General features: G+C 43.7%; 2 protein-coding genes across 3 annotated transcripts in view; both read right to left on the bottom strand.

Moving 5' to 3' along the window:
- Positions 1–659, bottom strand: part of bbs9 (Bardet-Biedl syndrome 9) — a 131,005-nt gene extending 130,346 nt beyond the window's left edge. The window contains exon 1 of the mRNA XM_047341041.1: positions 407–659. The gene's annotated coding sequence lies outside the window, so the exon portion shown is untranslated. The remainder of the gene's footprint in view (positions 1–406) is intronic.
- Positions 660–2,178: 1,519 nt separating this feature from the next.
- Positions 2,179–14,331, bottom strand: nt5c3a (5'-nucleotidase, cytosolic IIIA). 2 transcript variants are annotated; one of them, XM_035163499.2, is made up of 8 exons: positions 13,904–14,331; positions 5,903–6,001; positions 5,526–5,595; positions 5,260–5,392; positions 4,959–5,048; positions 4,418–4,580; positions 4,119–4,319; positions 2,179–3,748 (listed from the first exon to the last, which is right to left on the bottom strand). In XM_035163499.2, exons 1-8 carry the CDS (start codon positions 14,039–14,041, stop codon positions 3,647–3,649), a joined length of 996 nt encoding a protein of 331 aa, XP_035019390.1. In that variant the 5' UTR covers positions 14,042–14,331; the 3' UTR covers positions 2,179–3,646. The 2 variants fall into 2 exon arrangements, with proteins under 2 accessions (XP_035019390.1, XP_035019391.1); XM_035163500.2 differs by lacking the exon at positions 13,904–14,331 and adding an exon at positions 8,143–8,211.

Raw genomic sequence — 14,331 nt, 5'->3', positions numbered from 1 at the left:
ATCATGAACAGATCATTGAAACAGGAGCAGTCATCTCCAGCTGAAGAGTCCCAGCTGATCCTGGAGAGGAACTGGACTCTGGCTCCATGTTGGTTTAGACTCTGAGACTCTGATCAGGAGGAGACTCCGAGATCAACAAGTAGTTGTGTTGCACTTTGTGTCTCCAGGACTTTGACACTCACCTGTGTGTTCATGTGTGTAACTGTCACACACACACACACACACACACACACACACACACACACACACACACACACACACACACACACACACACACACACACACACACACACACACACACACACACACACACACACACACACACACACACTCATGGAGCTCAGAGCTAACGGTAACACGCTGAGTTGACTTTAGCTTAGCAGCTAATCGGCTAGCTGGAAGTTACCTGGGCACCGGGGCGGCTCTCCGGCGGGCAGAGGTGTCGGTGTGGGTCGGTGTGTGTCTCCGGTGGGTCTCCGGCTCCCCGCTGAGCACCGAGCGGCTCCCGGTCGGCTCCCGGTCGGTTCCCGGAGCGGGTTCTCTCCTCCACGTCAGAGAAGCGGCCGCAGAGTTTGAGCCTCAGACACAAATCACATTTCTCTGCTGCTGTTGTCATGACACTGACGCTCCGAGGGGAAGCCGGGGCCAGTGCGCAGGACCGGAAACACCGGGGGCCACCGGGGGCCGACGGGAAATCGAGTTTTTACACGACACGAGTTTTAAATCTTTATTAGAGACAGAAAATAAGACAATAACAAAGAAAGAGGGAGGTTTGTTCACTCAAAGATATTTTTAAAATACACATTATATTAATACACACATATTATGGTATAACTGTGCAATATTCATTCTCTTTTTTTCTTTTTTTACACTGAATATATTAGTTTTTATTCCATTTATACTTTTCTATATTTTTTATATTTCCTTGCATTTCCCTTACTATTACTCAGATTCCTATTTTTGACTCTTGCTGCTGTAAAATTGCATATTTCCCAATTCTTATCTTATCTTATCTTATTGTAGTTTACATTTCTTTTCATCAAGGTTTTTCTCTTTTCTGTGTTTGTGGGATTTGTACCTTCCAGCATCATAAGAGGAACAGCAGGAGACTATGAATCAATCATCTAGTCTCTTTGTGATCATTCAGGATTTTGATCTGCTTGTGGAAACTTCTCTGATAATCAATAATCAGTTCATGATATGTTCTGATGTCCAGGTGGGAAAGGTTAAGGTCTCGTCCAGGATCTTAATATGATTTTTATTGAGTTCAGAACTTCTGTGATTGTTTGAAATGTTCTGAATGAATAAACTTTGACTTACACCGACTGGAATAGAGTTCAGTTTAATAAGCAGTTCCAGGAGGATCCATGATCCACAGACAACGTTTTCATCCAGATCTTCTTCAATGATCAATAGGAATTTAATATATTATGCATCAAAATATTTAATCAGCATAACCATGGGCTCGTTATGGGATTTAAACCTGTACCTCTCGCACCCTTGTTACTCAGTGTCATCTGCAGGACAGTTAAGGTAACGCATGGGAAATAAATAACAGCTTCCGTCCAGTTTAAGAGTCTGTGACCCCAAAAAACACAAGTTGAAGTAAATAAATATAAATACTGGGGTTAAAAAGGAACACAGAAAATACTAACACCTTTTTAAAGTACTGCTACGTCACTGTTTTGGCGAAATGTCGTACTTTCTATTCATCATATTTATCTGACGGCTTCAAACTCAGATTTAACATTCAAAATTCTACATTCTGTTATTATTGTTTATTCAAGTATTTTTAATTCAACACTTCCAGCTGCTCGGTTTCTGTAGTTTAAATACGTTTATTTTTACGTAGGACATGTGTTTTTGCATTGGTAGCTTTATATACATGGTACATTTGTGTCATATGAAGTGGAGATGCAATTAAATCAAAAACATTTCAATAACCAGATGTGAAAGAGTCAGTTTTTTTTATGATTTACTGGATAAAATACCTGATAAAGTTCTTCTTCACATTGATGCATGTACTGTAAGTGATGTCGCTAATCAGTGGTGCTGCAGCGCGTCGACTGTACGACACTGATTCCAAAGTTCCCTGTGTAGTTTCTACGTCATGTAATCGACTGCACCTTTAAAAAGCACCGAACCCCGAAGGCCGTTTGTGTTTGATCCAGTCGTGGCTCACAAAATGATTTTTTATTGCATTTTCAGTTCACACGCTCAAAGAAAAAAAGAAAACTTATAAAAATACACACACACACACCGGTCTATACTGGAAATATCTCCAAATGCAATGAAGTAATATACATTTCCATATGATGCCCACATATACAGTATGACAGTATTCCCATTTTATGTATATATATATTTATATATATATATATTTATATTTATATTCTTTGACATAAACTTAACAATAAGAAAAGGCAACATGCAGGTGATAGCAGCACATTTAAAAACAAACACAAAGTCTCAAAAAAGAACATTCAACAACACAACATGAGACAAAGTGAGACAGTGTCGTTTTAGCTTTGAACCTCACAAAATAAAAATGTACTTCAGAGGTAGGGTTGAGTTTTAGCCACAGGATGACAGAGGGTTTAACGGAGCCACAGTGAGTCTCCTCTAATGTCGCCTTAAACAACCCTAGAGATAGACTGTAATATCCTATAATTTAATTTTAAATAAGAAATTGCAGGAAGGGGCTTTTCTCACTCTTGTAGTTCAACTAGAGGTCAAGTTATTTATTCCCTTTTTTTAACCTTGGAGCAACACTGACGAGGAGAACACTGGATTACTGAGGCTCACGAATTAAAAATTTAAAATATGACGTGAATCTCTCAGTGACTAAATACATTCCTGCCTCTCGTGTGTTGATATGAATCTAAATGAGAAAACGCTGAGATTGAAAAAGTCTCATGTAAACATTGCGTTTCAGTGCATGAACCGGTTCAGATCAAGATCACCGGAGGTTCAGAATTCATCCAGCTGGTTCCCTCTGGTGACGTGAATCCTCTGTTTCATTAAACCAATACTGTGTCGGGGGGTTATTACTGTGAACTGCTGCTGTCACCAGGCAACACATTCGAATTCTTACATGAGTCACAGTTCCCAAGGTCCTTTGTTCTTGTCTGAACTTCTCCCATGACACTGCAGCGTAAAGAAAACAGACAGGAGGTGCATGCTGGGAAAAGTAGAAGAAAAACACTGTACATCCGTGGGCACCTGATTTATGGTTTAAAAACATCACCATAGGAAAAATAAAGCCATGAATAATAATATTAACGATAATGTGCAAATTAGAAAAATGGAGAATTTGTTTTTAAAAACTCACTTTTGGTTTTTCTGAGATGATTTAATGACTGAGAAGGAAAACGTCAGAAATCAAACGGACAGAACACACCAGCGACGGGCTGCTGCTGCTGCTGTGTGCACTTTTAAAACTGTTCATTCTCGGGGGCTTTAATAAAGGCTTCCATCACGTGTGTGTGTGTGTGGGGCGGGGGCGGGGGGTCTGAAGATGAGTAGAGTGTTCAACAGGGACCAGTCTGCACCTGGGACCAGGGTTAATGTGGCTGTTTGTTAACAGACAGGCCACAGGGCTGGGAGGAAGAGGAGAGGACTGGTCGTTGGGGGCTTGTGGGAGGAGTTATAGAACCTTCTGTAGGATGGCGTTGGGCACTTCCAGAGTTTCGTCCTTCACCAGGACAATGTCATAAGAGTCCAGATATTTGTCCAATCGCTCCTCGACCTGCAGGATCAGAGAGGAGGAAAGAGTCAGGAGGTGTTTCACAGTTTGTATCTTCAACCTACTGCAGCCGTAACCGTGGAGATACATCAGAAATAAGAAACCCTGTTTTCAGCTTTAAAAAGACAAGAACTCAGGAACTCAGGAATTCTTTATTATAATTAAAGCTATTTTAATCATTTTAGAAAGTTGTATTACCTCTGCCAAGAAAGTAATATATCAGGATCATGGGAATACTACTCTAGTGAGGACTGGGGCATGACTTTTTTTCCCCACTTTCTTTAACATTGTGAGATAAGGTGTTTTAAACATTTATGTTGATTTCTCAGAGAATATATTTAGGGAGCTGATGTTTAAGAGCGTCTGGCTGCACCTTGTCGTTGAGGAAGCCGATCTTGAGCATGTTCTCCACGTTGGGTGCGCCGTCGGCCATGCTGAGGTCCCCCAGCGAGTCACCCATCAAGATGATGTTGCAGTATTCCTTCATCTGCTTGAAGTACTCTGTGTTCCGCAGGGCGCCGTCGTGTTTGTTGTACACGTGGATCAGCTCTCCTTTGAAACCCTTCAGGACGCCCTGTGGGACAGAGAGCAGAACCAATACGTTTATTTCTTCATCTCATTGAACCGGAGGCACCAGCGTAAAGATGGAGTGTCTTTCTCTGCAGGACTCACGTTATCATCGAAGTCCATGAAGTTGGAGACAACCTTGACGTTGGGGTGGTAGACTCCGGCCTGGCGGATGATTTCCTCCAGGACGTCACCGAGGCCGGCGGAGAAGATGAAGACAGGCACGTTGTGCTGCTGCAGGCGGTCAAAGAACTGCTCAAAGCCTTCTCTGAAAACCAGCACAGACAAATCAGTCCCAGAGGAAACACAGTTTAATTCAGCTGCGTTCAGACATGTACTCAGGTCCACACATTCTCCTGATGGAACACAAATGGACCAGTTGCTTTGGACATTGTCTGGAATTCTTCTTGCCGGCCCCCTTGTAAAAACCATGGATAATGTCCGAATGAGCCAATGTGAGATACACAAGGAAAATGTCCGGAAAAGATTAATACGTCATGTCCGGCCTCCTGCTGCTCTACAGGCTCCGCCCCTCGCCTGATTGTTCCCCCTGCTGCTGCTGCTGCTTCACGTGTGAAGGAAAACTCTGAGTTCATGTCTGAAAACAGCTTCAGTGTTGAAGCTCTGCTGGTTCCTCTACAAATACCTGAGTGCAGCTTCAGACTCCCTCACCACCTCGGCCAGTTTGTCTTTCTCTATCCGCTGCTCCACAAGAAGCGTGTGGGACTTGAAATACCTGCAAACACACACGTTTATAAATATACGTCTCTGATCGCTTCTTGTGAGCAGAATTAGAATCATGGCAGTGTGTGGTTGTTGTATGAAACAGTGTGTGTGTGTGTGTGTGTGTGTGTGTGTGTGTGTGTGTGTGTGTGTGTGTGTGTGTGTGTGTGTGTGTGTGTGTGTGTGTGTGTGTGTGTGTGTGTGTGTGTGTGTGTGTCACTCACCACTCCACCATGAACGGGTATTTCTCCTCCATGGTGAGTTGAGGGTCGATCTCGATGGGATAATATTTATTCTTCAGCTGCAGCAGCTTCTGTCTGCAGTCCTCTGTCACCAACTTGCAGTTATCGATGATATCTGCACAGAATGGTCAGAACACGACGCACACTTCAAGCAGGCAAGAGGAACGTGTGACAATTCAAACTGAAAATGTGACTGAATAATGAATAATAAAACACGACAGGAAGAAAGGTCTCGTCGTTGTACGTACTGTGACACGTGGGACAGCGTTTCCCGTTGACGGCGAACTTGCTTAACGTCATGTCAAAGTCTGTAATGATCTGAAACAGGGTCGAGAAATAAATGAACATGAGACACAGTAGATTCTTAAATGGAAATCGAGGACTGAGAGAAACAGAGAATCTCACCGGGAACTTAAAGTGACATAAAAAGACAGATCCAAGGACAGATACTGCAAACTAAGCTAAAAATTCTGTATATAATCTATATTCTAAGGTGTAAATGTATGAAATGTATGACATCAACCAGTTAAAGTGTTCAGCTGTGAGAGTCAGGGCCACCAGATGGAGCCGTTTCTCCAGAACCTTTCACTGACGGGGTGTCGTCATCACTTCCTGTACTTTGTACCTGTAGTTTGGAAGCTCCTCCCTTGATGAGACCACAGATGATCTGCTCCACCCGCTCAGGGTCCCTCATGTGGACCGTCGACTTCTCAAACTGAGGCATCTGGGGGAGAGAGGTTATTTAAGCCTGGTGTTTTAACTGTCCTCCTATAAACACAGGATGAGAGGTATTCAACCAGAGTAACAGTTTCCTGTCCTGAACAGATGCTTCGACTTTACTAGATTCATGAAACTACAGCACTTCACCCTGAAGGGTCTCTGCACCACAGACGAGCAGTAAACCTCTGAAACCTAACTGTGTGCGTGGGGGGTTTCAAAGAAATGTGAACGAATGGCGTGTCGTGACATATTTTTGGAACAAACACACACACACACACACACTCAAATAGACACACAGACACATTTCTTTGATGCTGCTTTGGGTGTATTGGAACACGCACACACACGCACACGCACACGCGCCGCACGCGCACACACACACACACACACACACACACACACACACACCCCTGAGGTGGAGATTTCAGGGTCACAAAACAGCTGATGTTTGGAATCTGTGGGTGTTGTGTAACAAGCTGAAGGAACACACTGCAGTAACACACTCTGCAGGGAGCTTCATGTAACTTCATCCCGTTCACATCACTTCTGCCTGACAAGACACGGACAAGTCGGAGGATCGCTGTGTGAAAAAACTGCGTCACTGCGGATGACGGTGAAGGTAATTGATCTTTGATGAATACTAACTAATCAGGACGTTTACTGGACTTGCATCTTTATTATAAACGAGGTAAAGAACATAAGAGGTAAAGAAAAAATCCATTTGTGTTTTACAAAGAACGTCAGAAATCTTGCATGGTCCAACATACATCAAAGATGGACGACTCCTCAAGACGCCAAAGCATCTGACTCATGATCACGTCAAACGCATGTGTCAGTGGAAGCTCACGACCAAAGCTTTTATCGTCTCTGGCTCTAAATGTTCATGTTAATCCAGGATATTCTGGCTTCATTTCTGGATAATGGGAGCAAGTGGAGACACATGAAACTGGATATCAGTGCGACTGTGTGTGTTGAGATGATTAATTAGCTTCTAAAAAGGTGAGCCGAGTTAAACCAGGCCAGTTATGAGGAGCCTGTTTATCTGGTCGTGTTGTGACGTGACCACCTATGCACTGATAGTCACATGATTTTATATAGTGACAGATAACTGTCTACTTTTTAGGGGTGGAGGAAAATTAAGTATTGCAATATTTTTCTTTTCTCTCCAGGATCGATACATAATTCAAATAAATTCACTTGATTTGCTTCTTATTTCTGAGACGAGGATAAAAAGAAGTTACCACTAGATCGAGGAGTGTGTGCAGTGTTGGGTGAAGTCCAACGTTTTGAAACACTATGTTTATATATACATACAGATCTGTTTATGTGAACACAAATCTAAATCTATACATTTATATAAAAGCTCCCTGGTCTATCAATGTTGGTACTTGAGGGTTTTTTAAAGGAAACACAAACACACTGTGTGTAGTAGATGTTGTGCTCATGTAAAGCAAACAAGCAAATAAGTAACGCACACAAACACACAACACAACACCCCCCAGTCTTATGTAATGACTAGCGAGCTTCTCACAACCTCATCAGTCACTCGACAGAAACACGACACTCGGAAAACAAACTAAAAATAAAAGTACGTTTCTCTGCCACAAATCCTCTGATAACCTTCTCACTCTTACACAAACACACACAGTTATCTCAGTGTGGAAAGACCCACAACAACTTCCTACACATCCCAGCTGCAAGAGAGAGAGAGAGAGAGAGAGAGAGAGAGATGGAAAACCCATCTCATTAAAGGTTTGTTTCTAAACGACATGTTTTCACTGTGTTGATGAAGAATTTACTACGTTTGCAGAGTCACATAAAACTGGACTCCAAGGACACGACATATCAGATGTGCTGCTTCCTGTGCATGTTCTGTGAATATCTGTGCACAATTCTACAGTCGTGATTGTCATGGCGACAGCAGCGTATAACATAAAAAGGTCAAAGGTCAAAGCATCACAATGACGAGAGAAGAGGTGAATATTGAAGAGGGGGCTTTTTAAAATGATAGATAGCAAGAATTTGCAGCATTAACTGTTTTTTAAAGCAACTACAAGCGAGGGAGGGATAAAGCCTGAAGCAGTAACAGTTATACACACAGACACACAGACACACACACACACACACACACACACACACACTTACCTCGAGTCTGTTGTCTCAGCTAACACAAGAGTGAAGAAAGGATTGTGAGGCTGCAGAGGGTTTTTATATCTACAGCAGGAGTCGGGGAGGGAGGGGGCAGCAACCAAAACAGATTAGACAACATAACCCCTCCCCTCTGTGAGGTGAGGCTCGCTCACAGGCTCACAGACACACACACACACACACACACACACACACACACACACACACACACACACACACACACACACACACACACACACACACACACACACACACACACACACACACACACACACACACACACACAGTGACAATTTCAGCTGACCCATGTCAACACACTCGAACACACATAGTTCAGCATAAATAGACATGGAATGGGGCCAGTGGAGGAAAAGTAGTGTGTTTCAATAACGTGACCTTTGACCTCTTGAAAAAGAAACCTTTAAAATCAATCAGTGGGGGGGGGACTCGCTTCAAAACTCTGCTGAGTACACACATTTCAATACACAAGACACACACCCTCCCCCTACACACGTGCACACGTGCAGTAAATGCATGGCGCTGCATGAAAGGTCACTGGGGTCAAGGTTCACCACCAGGCTGTTCAGACTTACAATGGTCAATCACACACAATCATCTACCCACACACACACACACACACAGAGACACACAATCATCCACCAACACACACACACACAGACACACAATCATCCACAGTTCTTGTTGAATAAATGTGATGTCACACTTGTCTAAGGCTTGGTTTTGGAACTGGCTGCCGGAGATTTGGAAAAGTGGGAATGTTGATTTTGTGCAAACACAAATTTAATTTGCAGGATTATTGATAAAGCAGCGCTACAGAAAACTGGCATCACCCTGGTTCAACACCACACACACACTCGTGACAACCCTCAGCACGTGAGTGAGGACTATAGTATATTAGTATATGTGTTTATTAGCATTGTTTGATTATTCTGTTGCTATGATAACAGCAGTGTGGACGTCCTGTGGTTTCAAGACCAATCATCACAGAAAAAGATGAAAGACAAGGTGTGGATGGAGAAACAGGGGATTTGTTCACCAAGTTCAGAAAGTTGCTGCTCTGCATGTTGCAGTAAACACAGAGAATGACTGTTATCAGTGACACTGACAGTTCTAACAGCTGTCACATCCCCTCTTCAACCTGCTCCCAGCATTCCTCTGACATCCCACCTGATCTGCACGAGTCAGGACAAAGGTCAAGTATGGTTTCATGCTGCTGTCACCCAGCTGGGGTATGCTGGGGGTCAAAGGTCATCAAGGACCATGTCCAGAGCCCTGCAGAGTGACCCCATCCTACGACTGGTTGTTCAATATCTCTTGACCCAAACTCAAAGGTGACTGATCCCAGTGATGTTTTAATCAGACTAGTGCAGCTCCTGTTGAAAATGTGTAGGTGCTGCTCGCTTCACCTCTGTTAATCTGAAGCACCAAAAAAAATCTTTCCTCAAAGTCTACTTCAGCCTTCGACTTCACATGAAACCAACGTTTTGAGCGTTTTTAATGTAGCTGCTGTGTTTACATGAAGGCCCTACAGTTTGCTGTGGTCGGACTCACACTATTAATTGCTTCAGTTGTCATAGCGACAGCCGTCTGTTGCTACACTGATAAAGCAGCATGGCCACTTGAGGAAGTTGCAACAACAGCCGAGCTGGACCCGCCCGTGTTAAGGCTTAAGATTATTCTTCTGCTGAAACTTAAACGCCTTAATTTCTTAATTCTTTTTTACGTCTTAAAAGAATTCCCCAGCTACTGATTAATTATACTTGACTGACAAAACAAAACCCCATAAAAGATGTACTGCACATTTTCATACATTCACAATATCATTTGGGTAAAATGACAACTTGATAACTCAAAAAAAAAAGAGAGAATTTAACAATATAATAAACGCGGCCGATGAGATTATATTTTCACTGGTGTACATTTGTTTATTTGATTTCCACAAAACTGGGTTGGAAGATGGGACGTTGGCCTCGGACAAAGGGGCAGATCCAGAAATTTCTTTTTTCTCAGCATTACAAGATTTGACCCATTTCCCAGAGAATAAATCATGGATCTTGAAAACAATCTGGCACATTTAGGAGACCTGCGGGGACTGTGTGGTCTTAGCGGAGGTTTATCCTGAGTGACATTCTAGTGTTATGTGTAAAGGCAACCTCTATGGATTGAATACTTAATAACAGGATTACAAACACTGAGGAGAACACAAATTTAAAATCAGGCTGATTCTTCAAAAGAAAAGCTTGTGGTTAAAGTGAAGCTCTGTGCTGCCCCCTGGAGTTCGACAGAGTGACACACACTTCAACGGGCGGAGCGGGCGACTCTTGTCAAAGCAGGAAAGCAGGTAAGTTAGGGTTGGAGTTTCTGGAGAAGCTGCAGTTTATTGAAACCAGGCCTCAGAGGGAAAACACGCTCATAAAGCACAGAACCACAAACATGGGTCGAGCGTAACATTCCACATTCTACTGTATGTGTCCGTTGGTGTTCTGACCTCTGAGCTCCGTACTAATGGATGCTTGTGTTGTTTCATTTGGAAGTCGCTGCAGTTTGAGCAGTTACACACAAACCGCTCAACAGTAACCAACAAACAAAGTCGGGTTGGTTTACGATCAGGTTGCGAACAAATACCACAGTGGCCTCGAGCAATGAAGAAAGGAATGTGCTGGTTTATCTGAGATGACCCTATATTGACACAGATGGTGTTTCAGCCCTTTTAAGTGAGTTGCAAGAATCTCACTGAAAGGAACACGTTAAAAAATGCCCCCCCCCCAGGATAGAGAATAAAAAGTCTAAACTGAGTAGCTGTCATATGGTTTGTAATCTCCTGGGATTCAGAGCGGATGTTTGTGCTTCTTCCACCGCATCATCAAAAACAGATGGTCACATTCTTCCATTGTGAAGGTCACAGCAGGAAACTGGGAAGTAGCCAGTCGCTACTACATAAAAACAAAAAATCATCACCAGAAGAACGACTTATAATCACCAGAAGAACGACTTATAAAAAAGAGCAAAGATATAAAAGATATAATTCTCTAAATTGGGTGAATATCAGACCATTGGTGTCCAGGTAAAGTACTGATTGACTTGGTGAGTTAATAATCATAAGTAGTAAAACAGCATCAAATTTGCAAGAATAATATTTTCATCAGGCCTGACGCACCCTGCGAGGATTGGTGAGTTTTTGAGTATTTTCAAGCCGTCAAAAACGTGATTCATTTTCCTGAATAATCAAACGAAAAAGCAATATGGCCTCTACTCTGTCGGTGCTCGGCTCCTGGAAGCTCATCACCTGTTTCTGCAGGAAACAACGAAACGGTTTCAGTGCGATCGGGGACTTGAGCTACTGCATGTTTGTGTTTCATTATACGTGGACAAAATATAGAAATGGCAGGTTTCTGTAGGTGGAGCCAAATAACTCGGAGATGACTCACACAGATTCCAGTTCAGACTCAAAACCTTCTGACTGCTGTGCAACCTAAATATCTTCTACAGTTTAACATCCACATGACACGGATTACAAACTGTATCACGACAAAACGGATACGAATAATCACCCTCTTATTTGTTCAACTACATGTACAAGAGTATTATAAGGATGTCTTTATTACAGCGAAAAAGAAAGTGAAAATGGTTCTGTCTCCTGTTCAAAGAGCTCGGCCTCATATAGAAATAAAAGTATCACAGACAGGCCGTGGAGAGCATCACCGACAGGCCGTGGAGAGCATCACAGACAGGCCGTGGAGAGCATCACCGACAGGCCGTGGAGAGCACCACAGACAGGCCGTGGAGAGCATCACCGACAGGCCGTGGAGAGCATCACCGACAGGCCGTGGAGAGCATCACAGACAGGCCGTGGAGAGCATCACCGACAGGCCGTGGAAGAGCACCGACAGGCCGTGGAGAGCATCACCGACAGGCCGTGGAGAGCATCACCGACAGGCCGTGGAGAGCATCACCGACAGGCGTGGAGAGCACCACCGACAGGCCGTGGAGAGCATCACCGACAGGCCGTGGAGAGCATCACCGACAGGCCGTGGAGAGCATCACCGACAGGCCGTGGAGAGCACCACAGACAGGCCGTGAAGAGCATCACCGACAGGCCGTGGAGAGCATCACCGACAGGCCGTGGAGAGCATCACAGACAGGCCGTGGAGAGCACCACCGACAGGCCGTGGAGAGCACCACAGACAGGCCGTGGAGAGCACCACAGACACACTCGTGCCCTGGTCCAGCTTCCTGGTGTCTCTCTGAAGAGCTGCTGCTCTGTGTTTGCAGGGAGGCAGGCTGGTGACCTCTAAAAGCAGCTGCTGCTTGAGGGACCGTTCACGCCTGCGTACACCCTCGTGCAGTCAAGATACTGAGAGCACGAGCACGGGAGTTCCAGTCTGGATTTTCAAAATAAAAGGGCCACATGTGTCGCAACATGTTGAGGGTATTGCATGGGGTCGAGATTTTCTATATATACGGTTCTTGACTTGCTTTATCAAGGTCTGAGTTCAAATAAATCCTTAAGTTTAAATCCTTTACATTTATATTAGGGCTGCAGGTTATTATTGATTAATCTACTTATTGTTTCCTAAATAACAAATACACCAAAACATTCACAATGCAGTTATAGATGTAACATAAATAAATTATTCACTTGACAGAAAACTAATCAGCAACTCAACTCTTGACCTTTCCTGGAATAAACTGACCAGATGTGAGTATTTTGGCTGCTGCTAAATATTGGATGACAATTGATTATGTAAAGCAAGGACTTTGAACATGTACTTACACAAATAAAGACAGATTATCTTAAATAAACCTTTATTATATATGTATTTCCTTCTGTCTTTGAACCATTGGTTTTCTGTTGTGTAGCACTCTGCACTTTGTGATGAAAAGTTATTATAACTATTACAAATCTAGAAAACAATCACCAGACTACTTTGAAGTGAAAATAACTATTAGTAATAGTAATAAAATAAGTATATTCATCCTGATGAATTATTTATTACTATAACACGGTATATAATAGACTACAGAGAATAAAACGATAGAGTATTAAGTCTAAAATATACGAGTGATGATGAAAGTATGAAGGGTAAAGTTACGTGAGACAGTAAACCAGTACTAAAGTGGAGGTGAGCATTATATAGAGAGTTATTTTGAATACACATGATACTGGTATATCCACATGATACTGGTATATCCACATGGTACTGGTATATACACATGATACTGGTATATCCACATGGTACTGGTATATACACATGATACTGGTATATCCACATGGTACTGGTATATACACATGATACTGGTATATCCACATGGTACTGGTATATCCACATGGTACTGGTATATCCACATGATACTGGTATATCCACAAGGCACTGGTCTATCCACATGGTACTGGTCTATCCACATGATACTGGTCTATCCACATGATACTGGTATATACACATGATACTGGTATATCCACAAGGCACTGGTCTATCCACATGATACTGGTCTATCCACATGATACTGGTCTATCCACATGATACTGGTCTATCCACATGATACTGGTATATCCACATGATACTGGTCTATCCACATGATACTGGTCTATCCACATGATACTGGTCTATCCACATGATACTGGTCTATCCAACCCTCCAGAGAGCTGCTGAGCTTTTCTCTGAAGCCTCGTCCTCTTCACTTCCTGTGTGTCTTCTCCCCTTGACGCGTGTGTTCTGTGGTTTTAATGTAAACTCACCATCTCGATGATCCTGGTCTTCTTGCCCGCTCGTTTCTTCTTGGCCACGATGTACTGGGCCAGCACCACCCCGCCGAGCAGGGCGCACACGCTGGCGCTGGCCGCGGCTCCGACCTTCACCACGGCCGTCCTGTCCATGGCGGTCCGCTGCTGCTGCTGCTCCGCACGGCCGACACGACCCGAGCAGCCCGCCGCTTACAGAGTCCTGTCCCTGCTCCTGTCCCGGTCCTATCCCTGCTCCTGTCCCGGTCCTATCCCTAACCGTATCCCTGCTCCTGTCCCGGTCCTGGTCCTGGTCCTGCTCCTGTCCCGGTCTCGTCCTCTGTCAACAGGCGGCTTCCGTACTCCTGCCGCCCAAGATCGTCTACGCACAGGACCAGTCACTCTGTCGATGTTCACAAACCCACCGCACCAACACAAGGGAGACA

The sequence above is a fragment of the Hippoglossus stenolepis genome, chromosome 8 (assembly GCF_022539355.2).
Source record: "Hippoglossus stenolepis isolate QCI-W04-F060 chromosome 8, HSTE1.2, whole genome shotgun sequence".
Classification (NCBI taxonomy): Eukaryota; Metazoa; Chordata; class Actinopteri; order Pleuronectiformes; family Pleuronectidae; genus Hippoglossus; species Hippoglossus stenolepis.
Note: the sequence above shows the minus strand (reverse complement) of the source record. Positions and strands in the feature narration are given on the sequence as shown.